General features: G+C 36.2%; 1 protein-coding gene across 1 annotated transcript in view; it reads right to left on the bottom strand.

Moving 5' to 3' along the window:
* LOC135203494 (uncharacterized) overlaps positions 1 to 18,546 on the bottom strand; it is a 555,542-nt gene that overhangs the window by 319,769 nt on the left and 217,227 nt on the right. Inside the window, exon 3 of the mRNA XM_064233221.1 lies at positions 5,742 to 5,846. Coding sequence (XP_064089291.1) covers positions 5,742 to 5,846 — 105 coding nt within the window. The remainder of the gene's footprint in view (positions 1 to 5,741; positions 5,847 to 18,546) is intronic.

The raw sequence follows: 18,546 nt of genomic DNA, 5'->3' as shown, positions 1-18,546 counted from the left end.
AGGAATCTAGAAAAACTAGACGCTGAAGTAGCTCCAGGACTCATGCAAAAGAGTGTGATCCTAGAAACGGCGCACATAGTAAGAAAAGTGATGGACCCCTAAGGAGGCAGGATGCAACCCGGTAACCCCCCACACTATAAATACCACCCAGTCGAATTGGAGGACTGTGTAGAGCAAAAAAAAAAAAAAAAAAAAAAAAAAAAAATAAAAAAAAAATAATAATAATAATAATAATAATAATAATCAATAATAATAATAATAATATACTTAGGAAGCAGACCCTCTCTCAAGCATACTTTATTAAAAGTAATGGCTACTTCAGCAGCGTTACACTTGTAGAGATTCTTCTCTATTTTGCCGAATAGCGGCTTTTTCCGTGCTACTAAACAGGCTAGTAGAGCGCCTATAGAGGTCATGGTAAATACAGGTCAAAAATAAGGTGTATATTTGAATTTTACAGATAAACTATGATACCATAGTCATCAAAGTCATTAACGATTTTCTCTCTCTCTCTCTCTCTCTCTCTCTCTCTCTCTTAAAGCGAGCTTTCGTCTGGAGCTGCCAGAACATCCTCGGGCTGGGAAGCTGAGGGTGGACTGATCTTGGTTGCGGTGTCCGTCCTCCTTATATCTGTGGCTGACAGCAGGGGGGTCTGCCCCATGCTTGTCTCCTATTGGCTGGTGGCGGTGAGTCTTGTTTTCATTGGCTGCCTGAGCCAGGTCTCAAGCCACTTTCTTCGGGCCGATGGTTGCGTTGCAGCATATCCTGCAGCCGCCTGGACCTCCTAAGCGGCGCTGTTACAGCGCCGCTTAGGAGGTCCAGGCGGCTGCAGGATATGCTGCAACGCAACCATCGGCCCGAAAGAAAGTGGCTTGAGACCTGGCTCAGGCAGCCAATGAAAACAAGACTCACCGCCACCAGCCAATAGGAGACAAGCATGGGGCAGACCCCCTGCTGTCAGCCACAGATATAAGGAGGACGGACACCGCACCAAGATCAGTCCACCCTCAGCTTCCCAGCCCGAGGATGTCTGGCAGCTCCAGACGAAAGCTCGCTTTAAGAAAGAGAGAGAGAGAGAGAGAGAGAGAGAGAAAATCGTTAATGACCTTTGATGACTATGGTATCATAGTTTATCTGTAAAATTCAAATATATTACATATTTTGACCCTGTATTTTACCATGACCTCTATAGGCGCTCTAACTAGCCTGTTTAAGTAGCACGGAAAAAGCCGCTATTCGCAAAATAGAGAGAATCTCTACAAGTGTAACGCTGCTGAAGTAGCCATTACTTTTAATAAATAATAATAATAATAATAATACAATGAAAAAGCGAAAAGTACTTTTAGAAATATTTTGTCTGTATTGTAAACGTGGAATAACACGTGAAAATGAAGAGAGATGTAGAAACGATGATGTTGCAGAATGGTTAGTCGAGATGAAAAAAAAATGGATGATAATGAAATGCACGAATATGAAATGAGGAGGAAGGAGAAACAAAGAGAATATTGGCTAATCGGGGTAGGGGTTAGGTGTTAATGATTAGAATAGAATATAGTATAGAATTTAGGCCAAAGGCCAAGCGCTTGGACCCATGATGATGAGGTCATGCAGCTCTGAAACGGAAACTGAGTGTAAAAAGTTTTTGAAAGGTGTAACAGGAGTTACAAGGATTAGGATATCTCAAAGACTTGTTAGTCCACCATCCTAAGAGGAGACATCAAGTGCTCACTTATCTCTAGGGGGAAGTTTTATATTGCTCATTCACAGCGTCCTCCTAATGATTTTGTCTAGCTTTCTTTTAAACTCTTCTTCCACACTGTTGCTGTTTACAACTTCTGGCGGCAGTTTATTCCACGTGTCACATATCTTGTATGTGAATAAGTTCCCTCAATGAGAGAGAGAGAGAGAGAGAGAGAGAGAGAGAGAGAGAGACAATATCATAAACGCATTTTTCTCCCTGGAAGAGGGTAAAATCCCTTCCCTCTCACTTGCCAAGATCTTAAATGAGCTAATTAGGAGTTCCGTCAAACTCACTCCTTGCTTGATCGCTAATGGTGTTTTCGGCAAAGCCCCCAACACCATCCCCCCTGCCACCCCCCTCCACCCCCCCCCCCTCTCTCTCTCTCTCTCTCTCTCTCTCTCTCTCTCTCTCTCTCTCTCTCTCTCTCTCTCTCTCTCCTCTCTCTCTCTCTCTCTCTCCGGGTAAAAATTCGACCCGTCTTGGCGACTGTAATAAATCGCCCTGCTCGGCCTGATTGACTACCACTATTAAGAGTTTTCCGAAAATTTTTGAACTAATATTTCTTTTTTTTTTTTTTTTATGCCTTGCTTCCGGACGTCAGGGGCGTATTATTATTATTATTATTTTTTTTTTTTTTTTTTTGCTCTATCACAGTCCTCCAATTCGACTGGGTGGTATTTATAGTGTGGGGTTCCGGGTTGCATCCTGCCTCCTTAGGAGTTCATCACTTTTCTTACTATGTGCGCCGTTTCTAGGATCCACTCTTCTGCATGAGTCCTGGAGCTACTTCAGCCTCTAGTTTTTCTAGATTCCTTTTTTCAGGGATCTTGGGATCGTGCCTAGTGCTCCTATGATTATGGGTACGATTTCCACTGGCATATCCCATATCCTTCTTATTTCTATTTTTCAGATCTTGATACTTATCCATTTTTTCCCTCTCTTTCTCTTCAACTCTGGTGTCCCATGGTATTGCGACATCAATGAGTGATACTTTCTTCTTGACTTTGTCAATCAACGTCACGTCTGGTCTGTTTGCACGTATCACCCTATCCGTTCGATACCCATAGTCCCAGAGGATCTTTGCCTGATCGTTTTCTATCACTCCTTCAGGTTGGTGCTCGTACCCCACTTATTACTGCAGGTAGCTGATGTTTCTTGACACCGGCTCCAGTGGAGGGCTTTTGCCACTGAATCATGCCTCTTTTTGTACTGGTTCTGTGCAAGTGCCGGGCATTCACTTGCTATGTGGTTTATGGTTTCATTTTTCGTATTGCACTTCCTACATATGGGAGAGATGTTATTTTCCGTCTATCGTACTTTGAACATATCTGGTTCTTAGGGACTGATCTTGTGCCGCTGTTATCATTCCTTCAGTTTCCTTCTTTAGCTCTCCCCTCTGTAGCCATTGCCAATTGTCATCGCTGGCTAGTTTCTTTAGTCTGTCTCATGTATTGTCCGTGCATTGGTTTGTTGTGCCAGTCCTCTGTTCTGTCTGTCTTTCTCCTGTCTCTGTATATTTCTGGGTCTTCGTCTACTTTTATTAGTCCTTCTTCCCATGCACTCTTTTAGCCACTCGTCTTCACTGGTTTTCAGATATTGCCCCAGTGCTCTGTTTTCGATGTTGACGCAGTCCTCATACTTAGTAGTCCTCTCCCTCCTTCCTTTGTGTTATGTATAGTCTGTCCGTATTTGCTCTTGGGTGTAGTGCTTTGTGTATTGTCATTTGTTTCCTGGTTTTCTGATCTATGCTGCGGAGTTCTGCCTTCGTCCATTCTCCGACTTATTCCTGCGCTGTATCTGATTACTGGCACTGCCCATGTGTTTATGGCTTTTAGCATATTTCCGGCGTTGAGTTTTGACTTGAGTATCGCCTTGAGTCTCTGCATATATTCTTTCCTGATCGTGTCCTTCATCTCTTGGTGTTTTTTATATCTCCTCCTTCCATTATTCCCAGGTATTTGTATCCTGTCTCATCTATGTGTTTGATGTTGCTCCCATCTGGTAGCTTTATCCTTCAGTTCTCGTTGACTTTGCTTTTTATATGTTGACTAAGGTGCATTTTTCTATTCCAAACTCCATCCTGAATGTACCCCAGATACAATCCACTTACAGTCTGGATTAGGGTATCTATTTCCTTGATGCTCTTACCATACAGCTTGATGTCGTCCATGAACATCAGATGGTTGATTTTGTTGCCTCTTTTCTTGAGTTGGTACCCGGCATCCATCTTCTGTAGTACTTTGTCATGGGAATCATGGCTACTACGAAGAGTATTATTATTATTATTATTATTATTATTATTATTATTATTATTATTATTATTATTATTATTATTATTATTATATTATTATTATTATTATTATTATCCCAGAAGATGAAAACCTATTCATATGGAACAAATTCACAAAAGCGGCCACTGACCTGACATTCAAGCTTCCAAAGAATAGTATTATTATTATATTATTATTATTATTATTATTATTATTATTATTATTATTATTATTATTATTATTATTATTATTATTATTATTATTATTATTATGAAACCCAATCATATAGAACAAGCCCACCAAAGGGGCCACTGACTTGAAATTCTTGAAGCTTCCAAAGATTATAAAGGTGTTCATTAGGAGGAAGTAAGAGGAAGTAAAGGGAAATACAGAGAGAAAAAATCCAACTTATTAAAAAAAAATGTTAATTAAAAATAGATAAGAATGTATTAAAATGCAAGGAGAATAGTATTAGGGTCGCAACGTATTGCACCTTCGCTTGCATAAAAACATCTAATTTTCTATATTATAAAAAATTTATTACGAAGTCTGCACAGAACAACTTACGTCTTTGAAATGAATTACTTAATTAAGAATTATTTATGAAAAAAAAAAACATTTATCTACAATTGATTTTTAAGTTTACAAAGGAATTAAAGAAGTCAATATTTTTAACTCTTACTTTATTCCAGTTTAATAATTGCATGATCAACAAAGCTTGTCCTTATTCATCAACTCTAAATGTCCGTAAATAAAAATAAATAAAATCACTTTACTAAGCAATAATTCGTAAAGAAGAGCTAAAATATATATCAGTTACCCTGAATTACATGAAATTGCCTGTTTTCTATGATACGCCAAGTTGTGTTTTAGAAAACGGGCCTCTTAATTTTAAAAGGGCTACTCTGCCATTTTGGAAGTTCCATGACGGTACTTAAGAGTCCCATGTGACAAAATAAAATTATTATTATTATTATTATTATTATTATTATTATTATTATTATTATTATTATTATTATTATTATTATTATTATTATTATTAAGTCAATAGTTCTGGAAGGAGTCACCCTTACGATTATCAGCAAATCTGACTACTTCACTTTACATCAGCATTTAAGGGGGTCCTGTGGCATCTCTCTCTCTCTCTCTCTCTCTCTCTCTCTCTCTCTCTCTCTCTCTCTCTCTCTCTCTCTCTCTCTCTCATTTGTTGAGGCACCCCTCACTTTTGTATATAAGGAAAAAATATAACCATTATAAAAACAAGTAAAACAAATAAAAAATGCGACCTGACCACCACAGAAAGCAACGAGAGAAGAAACCAAGCCTGAATCATCCAGCCCTTATATCAATAAATTCCTTCTACTCACCTCAGTCAGGACTGTCAGTCCTAGAAAGATTGTAACTTTTCCTGAAACATTTTATATATAATATATTATATAAATATATAATAATAATATTATATATATATGATAGATATATATATATATATATACATATAGATACATATATCTATATAGATATATATTATATATGTATATAGTATATATATATATATATATATATATATATGACCATTTACGCCCGCACGGGGTTGTGATATACGTGAATAAAATCAGTAAAGGTGTAACACCAACCCTTAGCCTAGACTGGATTTCCCGCTTCAAGTGAAACCGACCAATCCTATTCAGCCAAAAAAAAATCCAACCGGTAAATAATTGGTCAAACCTTACCTGCTTCAAAGGAGAGCTGCTCATAGCCGGTGAAGTGGTCCATGAGATCCATGGGTGGGGCGGATGGGACCACCTTGTCATCTTCGCAAGCGTCTCCTTCATAGCCTGGAAAGCAGACCAGGAATTTATTATTATCAACATTCAGAAAGAGGTAAGCACATTAAAAGTAACTATGTATAGCATAATGCTGTGTGCAATGATGGTGTTTCTTAGATAGTGACCCAAACAAGGGTCTTAACTAGGTACGTGTCCACCTTTGCGCAGTGTTGAGTACAAGCCCGTTGGGATGACCGTAAAACATAAACATTAGACTGTAAATATCATATAAAGATAATAACCACCAAGGAATAATCACTATCTAAGAAAGAGCCTTAAATCATAACAATCATAGAGCAGAATTTCACATTTCTTTATTGGAATTTCAAAATTCAAGAGAAGATGTAATGCGCTACTACCCTATGCTATATTTCTTTTTTAATAAGTGAGAAATTTTATTTCTCTATCTCGGTTGAATTTCAAGTCTGTGGCCCTTTTGGTGAGCTAGGTCCATATGAATAGGGTTCTGCATTTTCTGAACAATATAATAATAATAATAATAATAATAATAATAATAATAATAATAATAATAATAATAATAATATAATAATAATAATAATAATAATAATTAATATATATATATATATATATATATATATATATATATATATATATATATATTTAATATCTATATCTATATCTATATCATATCTCACTCTCTAATATCTTATATCTATATCTAAATATCTATATCTATATCTATATATATCTATCTATATATATCTATATCTATATCTATATCTATATATATCATATATATATATATATATATATAATATATATATATATATATATATATATCATATAATGATAGATGATAGATAGATAGATAGATAGATAGATAGATAGATAGAATAGATATATAGATAATATACATATATTACATATATATATTCTATATATATATATATATATATATATATATATATATATATATATATATATATATATATATATATATATATATATATACTTATATATCTATTATATATATATATATATATATATATATATATATATAATATATATATATATATATATATATTTACCATAATCACACATATATATATATATAATATATATAATATATATATATATATAATATATGTATGTATGTATGTATGTAAATATGTATATATAATTATAATAACCACAAAGCCCTTTTAACTTCTCGAATTCTTCGTGCTTTTTTGGACACTATAAATAGTCTTTGCAGGTTTGTATTTCAATAAACGGTCCCCTTTGGTGGGCTTATTCAATATGAATAGGGTTCACCTTCTGAATATAATAATAACAATAATAATAATAATAATAATAATAATAATAATAATAATAATAATAATAATAATAATAATAATTTTTCAAGTCAACGACCCCTGTGGGTTCATCTTCTGAATCATGATAATTTCAAATCATCAGCTTCATTAGCCAATTTGCATATTGACTTAGTTTCCCTTACAAGGAAAGTTCTTCAGTATCCATTTTCTATTGTTTGTCGTCATAGAAAACGAAGAAAATGGATTTAATTTTTTGCCATAGAAAACGAAGAAAACGGATTCTATTTTAAGTCTTCATAGAAAATGAAGAAAATGGAGCTTTTTTTTTCCAACATATATATGATAGACTGCAGAAAATGTCACCACGAGTAGGACACTATACGAGTTTTCCATTTCTAATCAGATTAAGAATTCTTCAGCCAATGCCTAGAACCAGAGGAAGTCGTGCAATTGGAACTTCTTCAGAAAGTTCAAGCTAAGATGCTAATATCCTTTCATTTTAATACATTTTCAAAATTTATTTATCTGTTTAATCTTTTTTTCTTCCTCAACTTTTGAAAGCTTGAATTTCAAGTCAGTGGCCCCTTTGGTGGGCTTGTTCCATTTGAATAGGGTTCATCTACTGATTAATAAGAATAATATTATTATTTTTTTAATTCTAACACCTAACTCAATGCTGCACAATCTTCTTAGATTAACAAATAGTCTCAAACTATATCTACTCATCAAATCCAAGATGATTTTGGACCATGAAACTTTTTTTTAGTTTTAATAAAAAAAATAATCACTGAAGAGCCGAGTGATTAAGACCCAGTATCAATATATGATGACTTACTGCAAAGAAAAAGTGGCAACGAAGATTGAGATGCAATATTTCCGCTGTTGTGATTCGCTGCACTTCGATTAAACCTTCGTTCCTTTGGGGTAATGTTTTATTACAACAAGTAATACCCCTCCCCCCCCTCCACCTCCACCACCCCTCCCCCCCTCCCACCTCCCACCTCAACCATCCTCCTCCTTCCCTTTCCGCTCTTGCCATAAGGTGATCTCTCCACCTGAATGTTCCTATTTTCGAACTTCTAAAATGGTACTGAGAAAAGTACAATTATTTGCCTACAGTGCATTACTATACTATGACCGGAAATGATCAGTAAAAAGCCACAAGAATGTATAAAAAAAAAGGTTAAGGAGAGAGAGAGAGAGAGAGAGAGAGAGAGAGAGAGAGAGAGAGAGAGAGAAATAATCAGTAAATTCTACAATAATGTATACAAAAAAATGTTAAGAGAGAGACCTTACCTTACAGACCTTACAGTTCGTTTCTTTCCTTCACAGGGGTTGCCCCAGGGTCCCTCAGTGTGAGGCGCCTCTAATGTCTACCAGAGAGTTGCTAGTACATCTTCCGGTATATTTTGCATCTTCCAATCTTGGATGGTCTGGGATGCAGTTTAGATATTTGTCGAGCTTATTCTTAAACACATCTACGCTCACTCCTGATATATTCCTCAGATGAGCTGGCAACGCATTGAATAGACGCTGCATTATCGATGCTGGTGCGTAGTGGATTAATGTTCTGTGTGCTTTCCTTATTTTTCCTGGTATAGTTTTGGGCACTATTAATCTACCTCTGCGTGCTCTTTCTGATATTTTTAGTTCCATGATATTTTCTGTTATTCCTTCTAATCTGTTTCCATGCCTGAATTATCATGTAGCGTTTCTCTTCTCCTTTCTAGACTATATAATTTTAAGGATTGTAGTCTTTTCCCAGAGAGAGACAGAGAGAGAGAGAGAGAGAGAGAGAGAGAGAGAGAGAGAGAGAGAGAGAGAGAGAGAGAGAGAAATAATCAGTAAAAGCTACTGTAATGTGTACTAAAAAGCTAAGAGAGAGAGAGAGAGAGAGAGAGAGAGAGAGAGAGAGAGAGAGAGAGAGAGAGAGATAAAGGGTGACGATACAACGGTCCTCCTCAGCCAACTGACTAAAAATACATTCATTTATTGTTAAAACAAAAAATTTCGGCAACTGTGTTTTTAAGAAAAAAGTATTTTTTTCAGTTGGTTAAAAAAAACTCCCTATTTTTTCTAACCTTTTTTGGATTTTTGAAAAATACAGCTGCTCATATATACACCATTGTGGCTTTTTCCTTGGTACAAGATTTATTGACATATAAGATAAACGGTGAATAGTAGTAGTGTGTGTAGCGGTGTTTGACAAGCTGCTGATACGCTGTGGTTATAGGAATTGCAGGCGTATGAAGACGAGGGCACGTTCTTTATAAACAATAAGTGAACGTGATATATATATATATATATATATATATATATATATATAATATATATATATATATATATATACATACATATATATATATGCAAAACAGCACAATATACCACCCAACTGTCAAATTGTAAATAAAGCCCACTGTATAAACTTCAGCCAAAATTCTTATACTCCTCTATAATATATATATATATATATATATATATATATATATATATATATATATATATAGTATATATATATATATATATATATATATATATATATATATATATATATATATATATATATATATATATATATCTATATATATATATATATATATATATAATATGATATATCCGTGCAGGCAGCTACTAGTACACTCCTCCCGTCTAGCATATCTGCATCTAATATAGATCGAAGCTGATTACAGCACGATCGGAGAGCGTATTAACATCCTATATCCTCCTCCTATCCTCCTCCTCCTCCTCCTCCATTGCAAGGAATGGAGCATTAGTCAAAGGCTAAATCCCCGTATCCCATCAAAGGCTTTGGGCTGAAGTCTCTCTCGTGACATAGGAAATTAATGGTATGCAGATACGCTTACATCGTCGGCAAAATGATATCTACAGCAGTTTGGATGTTCCTGGATTGTCGGATTTAACAGAAATACAATATAGGATTTTGGCCGCGGGCCAAGCGCTGGGAGCTGAGATGACATTCAGCGCTGAAAGGGTATATTGACAGTAAGGACGTCTGAAAGGTTTGAACCTCGCAGCTGCACCATGAAATAACCGTCAGTTGAGGGATAAATTCAACCTTGAATAAAATAAAAACTATTGAGGTTAGAGGACTGCGATTTGGTACGTTTAATGACTGGAGGGCGGATGATCAACATACCAATTTGCAGCCCTCTAGCCTCAGCAGTTTGTAAGACATGAAGCCGGATAGAAAAAGTGCACTGGGCGGAAAGTTAGACGGAAGAAATGGAATATGAACGGAGATAGAGTAAAAGGAATGAAATAAGTTGCAGCCAGGTGTCAAACGAACGCTGCAACGAACCTTAAGTAATGCCTACAGTGCACCAGTAACCCACCTAAGGGGTCATAAAATTTACTTTTTATAGAGGATCCAATGCTGTTCGTCATTTTGTTGGGGAAACTTTCTTATCTCTGATTTTGGAGCTTAGAAAATGATATTGGAATAAGGACGTATAAACAAATTTTTATTGTTATCATTGAGATGAAACCTATTCATATAGAACAAGCCCACCAAAGGGGCCACTGACTTGAAATTCTTAAAGCTTCCAAAAGAATATTAGGGTTTTCATTAGGAAGAAGTAAGAGGAGGTGAAGGGAAATACAGAAAGAAGAGATCCAACCTATTAAAAAAAAAAATTAATAAATAGGCAAATAGATATATTGATTAAAATACAAGGAGAATAGAATTAGGGTAGTAAAGTATTACACCTTCACACGAAAGAATGACAGACCTGAAGAGATTAAGAACCCCTTTTGGGGTAGGGGGGGTGGGGTGGGAAACCACCACATATTCTTAAGAGAAAGAACCCGTGGCATCGGGTATGTCAGTTGGAGAGAGAGAGAGAGAGAGAGAGAGAGAGAGAGAGAGAGAGAGAGAGAGAGAGAGCAGCACACATTCTAAGTTATTCTTGAAGGCACATTTCCCTCCTCATCTGCGAAATGGTGAAAAGAACAAAGAAGGGGATTCCTCAAGAGAGAGAGAGAGAGAGAGAGAGAGAGAGAGAGAGAGAGAGAGAGAGAGAGGACTCATTACTTTAACAAGAAGAGCGCCTCGGAAGAAACAGTACTATTTTTGGCCGGGCCAAAATTAAATTTGCCCGTGATATATATAACGTAAGAAAGCCTCTCTCAATGACCACGAGATGGGAGGTAATACCATCGTCTGAGCCCTTTGTATTTTGCCTCATTTTCTTTGGAGGTAGATATTCCTTTTAAGGCCATTCGGGATATCGTGCGAAGAAGGAACCTTCTAAGCTTTACTGGCATGTATACCTAGACATATATATATATATATATATATATATATATATATATATATATATATATATATATATATATATATATATATATATATATATATATATACGTCCTTCCGTCTGTCATTCAATCACCGCCAAACGGCTGGTCCGACGGGCATGAAACTTGGCAGGGTTTATAGCGGGGACCCCTAAGATGGTTTTTATGGTGGGGGGTTTCATCCTACCTGTACCCCAGCCCCCCCTCCGAAGGGCGTGGGGGTGAGGATTGATTCCCTGAAATGGGGCTGGTTATACCCGTAGACCTTAAGTTACTTTTCGAATTTATCATACATATATAATTCCGTTTACATAATATGTTTGTTATATATATATATATATATATATATATATAATATATAATATATATATATATATATATATATATATATATATATATAAATATATATATATATATATATATATATATATATATTATATATATATATATATATATATATATATATATATATATATATAGAGAGAGAGAGAGAGAGAGAGAGAGAGAGAGAGAGAGAGAGAGATTCTATTCCAAGAGCCTCAGGAAACAGAGACCTGCTTACATGGCTGGAGCTGAAAGGAACCGTCTGGTAGGAGGGAAGTAGTGGGGGGCGGAGTGGGGGGGTTGGGATTAGTTCGGGGGAGGGCAAGCATGAGCCGTAATGGAAACCACACGAAAACATAATATTCGCGCTTGCATAATATTGCGCGTGCATACGTAATTATTTATAACAATATGTGTAAGAAACCTCCACAATATCTCGTAAGAGAAAACGTGTGTATATTGGCTCAGAAGTACGTGCGAATTATTATTATTATTATTATTATTATTTTATTATTATTATTATTATTATTATTATTATTTTGGCGTTTCGTTTAAAGCAATCATACAAGATGAAAGGATAAAAGGTGATAACAGGAAATATTGTAAAGACACCAAGAATCTGTTAAAACAGAAATATGGTGATTAAAATTATTCGCGTTTAGGACATGAATAATCATGAAAAATTTTGCAAAAAAAAAAAACTGTAAAAAAAAAACTATTCGCGTTTAGGACATGAATAATCAATGAAAAATTTGCAAAAAAAAAAAAAAAAAAAACAAAAAAAAAAAAAAAAAAAAAAAAAAAAAAAAAAATTGTATAAAACAAAATTATTCGCGTTTAGGACCTAAATAATCAATGAAAAATTTGTTTTGCAAAAAAAAAAAAAAATCTGTAAAAAAAAAACTATTCGCGTTTAGGACATGAATAATCAATGATAAATTTTGCGCACAAAAAACAAAATCTGTATAAAAAAAACTATTCACGTTTTAGGACCTGAATAATCGATGGAAAATCTGCAGCTAAAATGGGTTATCAACTTTAAAATTCAAAGAGATAAAAATAGCAGCCGCGGGCCTCAAGATGAGGTGTAAAAAGAGAAAAAATATTCTCGAGAAAGAAGAGAGAAAGCGACAGAGTGGAACTGTCTGTCTGTTTCAACACTTGAGCGTTTTCGCCATATATTCTTTTTTTTTTAAGATCTCTCTCTCTCTCTCTCTCTCTCTCTCTCTCTCTCTCTCTCTCTCTCTCTCTCTTTATATATATATATATCTATATATATATATAATATATATATATATATATATATATGTATAGAGAGAGAGAGAGAATTTTTCCAGAGTTAAATCAGACCTGTATATATATATATATATATATATCATATATTATATATATATATATATGTGTGTGTGTGTGTGTGTGTGTGTGTGTGTGTGTGTGTGTACATAATCACTGGCGGTTTTCAAAAACACACAGACACTTTGCATCTAATACCCTTGACAGCAATAAGTTAAAAATAAAAATAAACCTTCATCTCATCCTTATATACACAATTTTTTTTATTACTGTTTTCGTGTACAAATAGACTCTATTTCAATACCCAGCTAACAAACCAACTAACTATCAACCTATCTTATATTTACGTTTATGTATGTATGTATGGGAGGCTAACTTAAATTTAAATCCAGGATTACTTTCTTTTGAGCCTGTAATTAAAAACATGTGTTCCAGAAGGATTTGAAAGACAAAATAAAGAGCATTACCAATAGGTAGAATTCGATGTTAATCCTTTGACCTTTTTGTGATCTCCCCAAGACCTTTTTGGTTTTCCTTTGGGACTTGTCCTAGTCTCCGTATATTTTCAGTTGCTGTGACTGTCTTGGTAATAAGACGAAAGTACTAAGCATCTCACTGCTTCACTCTTGCCTTCGTGTCTGTAACTTTGTTCGTATGTATGTATGTAAATTCATTCTACCGTTAAAACAGAATGCGTCTCAAGTATAAATGGCCCATGTATGTACGTATGTATGAATGTACGTGCGTGTTCCCATTCCTTGAGATACTTCTACCTCGATGTGTGAATATCAACATGTTATAAAAAAATAAACATACAGACACCCACTTTATATCTCGTACATATTACGTGTACTAATCTCCTCTCCATGACATGAAATACAAAAAAAAAAAAAAACCATAGGTCGTAAATTTTTTTAAAGCTATAAACTTGCAAAGGGTTAAAAAAACACACACACACACGCACACACATGATGTCAACGAACGCACGAAAAGCAAAAGAGAGACATAAAAAGGAGAGATGGATTGAGCTGTTAAAAGGACCTCCAACACAGCCGTGAACTGAACACCTTATCAGAGAGCACAAGCAAGAGCACAGTGCTCCAGGCAAACAGGGATAAAAAAAAAAAAGCCATTTGAACCGAAAGGAAAATATAGCTCACCCACTTCGGCTATATACCTTATCAATACAGTTCAGACTTGCGCATTCAGCACAGAGAGAGAGAGAGAGAGAGAGAGAGAGAGAGAGAGAGAGAGAGAGAGGGTCTTAAGAATATTTTATGGATGGTAAGAGGATTTAACCTCGTCAAAGCCATCCGTTTTAGGCTGGTAAATATTTTGAACAGAATAAAAAACTCTCTCTCTCTCTCTCTCTCTCTCTCTCTCTCTCTCTCTCTCTCTCTCTCTCTCTCGGTGACCCTTAACAGTAGACTGGCAAGAGAAAGAGAGAGAGAAGAGAGAGACGAGACAAAGATATAAGCGCTTATTTACTAACAGATGTATACTGAGAGAGAGAGAGAGAGAGAGAGAGAGAGAGAGATAAGCGGATATTTACTAACAGATGTATGCTGAGAGAGAGAGAGAGAGAGATGAAGATATAAGCGGACATTTACAAACAGATTTATACTAAGAGAGAGAGAGAGAGAGAGAGAGATAAGGGACATTAACAAAACAGATGTATACTGACCGAGAGAGAGAGAGAGAGAGAGAGAGAGAGAGAGAGAGAGAGATAAAAGCGGAACAAGCCAGACAGCAAGTACACAGTTCCTTCAGTATAAACAAACACTCTTAACACATGGCCACCATTCTCCTAAACGTCAGAAAATGGAGGAGGAGGAGGAGAGAAGGTACAAAGGAAAGAATACCATTGTATTTACCGTAATGTTAGTGTTAGATTTTCCTAACTCCTCACCTTCACATATTTCTAATACAAGTTAATAAATTCAATATATATATATATGGATATGTATATGTATATATATATATATATATATATATATATATATATATATATATATATATATATATATATATATATATATATATATATACACACTGACGCCATTGTGAATTTTCTTCAGAGTTTAGTCATTGGTGTGTATGGGATTTTAAATAATATAATAATAATAATAATAATATAATAATAATAATAATAATAATAATAATAATATAATAATAAAATAATAATAATAATAATATATGCTGCTGGAAGTAAACCGTCTTTTAAACATGTTTTATTAAAAGTAATTAGAATCTGTCTCAGCTGCATTAATTTCATATAGGTTTTCTTCTCATTTTCCTAAATATGGTTGTCTAGTAATAATAATAATATAATAATAATAATAATAATAATAATAATAATAATACTAATATAATAATAACTAATAATCAATAAGATTCCTTGGGAAAGGATCTTTACCATAATTTCCTCAGTCTACTCAGCTGTAAATGAGTACCTATCCCTGATGGGGTAGGGTCCAGCTATGGGTTAAATAGCAAAACTCAGCAATGATGGAAAGAAATGAAGGAATAAACGACAACGACGTAAATGGAACCTCTGGCAACAGAGGAGCTTCGTCCGGCAACCTAGGTATTCAACCCAATTGAAGGGGAAAACGGTCAGGTACTTGGAGGTAGTCATCCAGCAACTGATCACCACGACAGTAATCAACAGCCTGAGATTGGAGCTACAGAAGAAAAAAGGAAGAATGGACAAGAGAAGAAAATAAGGAAATATGGAGATGCTTCATCAGAAGCACCCGACGGAAGAGGATATAGAAGAAGATTGGTCAACATCTGGAATGAGAGGAATAACACCCCCCAAACAGAGCAGAGGCTGGCAGACCAGTTAAGGAACATAAAGAAAAAGAACTGGCTCTCCCCAACAGAAAGAGAAGAACTGGAAAGGGAAACGTCACACGACAACGAATTCCCAAACTAAGACGAACTGAGAGACGACGCCATAGAAGACGGACAGGGATGATGAGGTATCAACAACGACACACGAAGAAAACACCGACGAAGTAACAGAGAGGACGGAATGGGTAGAAAATATTCGACAATGGATGGAGCCTGATACAGAGAGAACAAAGATCCCCTCCATGAAAGCCTACAACACCAAGAAATTAAGGGAGAAAACAAGTGAGGTCAATGAAATAATGGGCATAATACACACCACCAGTATCACAGAACAAAATAAACTTGACATATGCAGGAGCAAGATTAGTAGCAGAACTGATGGGCATTCGAACACCAACACCAACACCACCAGCACAACCAACCCAACAGAAACCAAAACAGCAACCTCCTTGGAAAAGGCGCCTGGAAAAGCAAAATCATGGTGATGAGATCTGACTTGAGTAAACTGAAAGAGATGGCAGAAAAAAGGCTAAGAAGCAAGAAAACAAGGGAGGAACTCAACGAGAAATACAAAGTACACGAGAGGGGACTAAACAACACAATAGGAGATGTAAAACAGAGGCTTAAGGCCAAAGCACATAAGATCCAACGGTACACGAACAGGAATAAGGGATACCACAGAACAAACTATTCGGAACCAACCAGAAAAAGACTATACAGCCAACTAAAAGGGGAAGACAACCACCAAGAAATTCCTGAAGCCGAACCAAGTAAGAGACTCTGGGAAAACATATGGAGCAATCCGGTATCACACAACAAACATGCAACATGGCTCCAGGAAGTCAAGGAAGAAGAAACAGGGAGAATAAAACAAAGATTCACAGACATCACGACAGACACAGTCAGACACCAACTAAAAAAAATGCCAAACTGGAAAGCCACAGGTCCCGATGAAGTCATGGATACTGGCTCAAAAACTTCAATGGCCCTAGGCACCCACGAATAGCAGAACAACTCCAGCATTGTATCTCAAATCACCATGCACCAAATTGGATGACCACAAAAAGACAATAGTAAGGGAAATATAGCCAGTAACTACAGGCCTATCACCTGCCTACCAATAATGTGGAAGTTACTAAACAGGTTATCATCAGTTGAAAGGCTATACAACTACCTAGAGGAGACAAACACCATCCCCCACCAACAGAAAGGCTGCAGAAGGAAGTGTAGGGGCACAAAAGACCAGGGGGCCTTTTCCCTGCCCGATAGACAAAATGGTAATAGAAGAACAGTTAGGAGAACGGGAAAAAGAAAACCAACCTAAGCATGGCATGGATAGACTATAAGAAAGCCTTCGACATGATACCACACACATGGCTAATAGAATGCCTGAAAATATATGGGGCAGGAGGGAAAACACCACCAGCTTTCACAAAATACAATGCGCAACTGGAATACAATACTTACAAGCTCTGGAATAAGACTAGCAGAGGGTTAATATCAGGAGAGGGATCTTCCAGGGCGACTCACTGTCCCCACTACTCCTCGTAGTAGCCATGATTCCCATGACAAAAAGTACTACAGAAGATGGATGCCGGGTACCAACTCAAGAAAAGAGGCAACAGAATCAACCATCTGATGTTCATGGACGACATCAAGCTGTATGGTAAGAGCATCAAGGAAATAGATACCCTAATCCAGACTGTAAGGATTGTATCTGGGACATTCAGGATGGAGTTTGGAATAGAAAAATGCGCCTTAGTCAACATACAAAAGGGCAAAGTAACGAGAACTGAAGGGATTAAAGCTACCAGATGGGAGCAACATCAAACACATAGATGAGACAGGATACAAATACCTGGGAATAATGGAAGGAGGGGATAAAAATACTCAAGGCGATACTCAAGTCAAAACTCAACGCCGAAATATGATAAAGCCATAAACACATGGCAGTGCCAGTAATCAGATACAAGCGCAGGATAGGGTGGAATGGACGAAGGCAGAACTCCTGCAAGCATAGATCAGAAAACCCAGGGAAAGACATATTGACAATGACTACAAAGCCACTACCCCCAACCCAGAGCAAATACGGAACAGGACTATTGACGAATTAACACGAAAGAAAGGAGGGAGGAGGACTACTAAGTGATAGAGGACTGCGTCAACATCGAAAACAGAGCACTGGGGCAATATCTGAAAACCAGTGAAGACGAGTGGCTAAGAGTGCATGGGATGAAGGACTAATAAAAGTAGACGAAGACCCAGAAATATACAGAGACAGGAGAATGACAGACAGAACAGTGGACTGCACAATAACCAATGCACGGACAATACATGAGACAGACTAAAAAACTAGCCAGCGATGACACATGGCAATGGCTACAGAGGGGAGAGCTCAAGAAGGAAACTGAAGGAATGATAACAGCGGGCACAAGATCAAGCCCTAAGAACCAGATATGTTCAAAGAACGATAGACGGAAATAACATCTCTCCCATATGTAGGAAGTGCAATACGATAAATGAAACCATAAACCACATAGCAAGCGAATAGCCCGGCACTTGCACAGAACCAGTACAAAAAGAGGCATGATTCAGTGGCAAAGCCCTCCACTGGAGCCTGTGCAAGAAACAATCAGCTACCTTGC

Source organism: Macrobrachium nipponense, chromosome 36 (genome assembly GCF_015104395.2).
Source record: "Macrobrachium nipponense isolate FS-2020 chromosome 36, ASM1510439v2, whole genome shotgun sequence".
Lineage (NCBI taxonomy): Eukaryota > Metazoa > Arthropoda > Malacostraca > Decapoda > Palaemonidae > Macrobrachium > Macrobrachium nipponense.
This window is presented reverse-complemented; position numbering and strand designations above follow the sequence as displayed.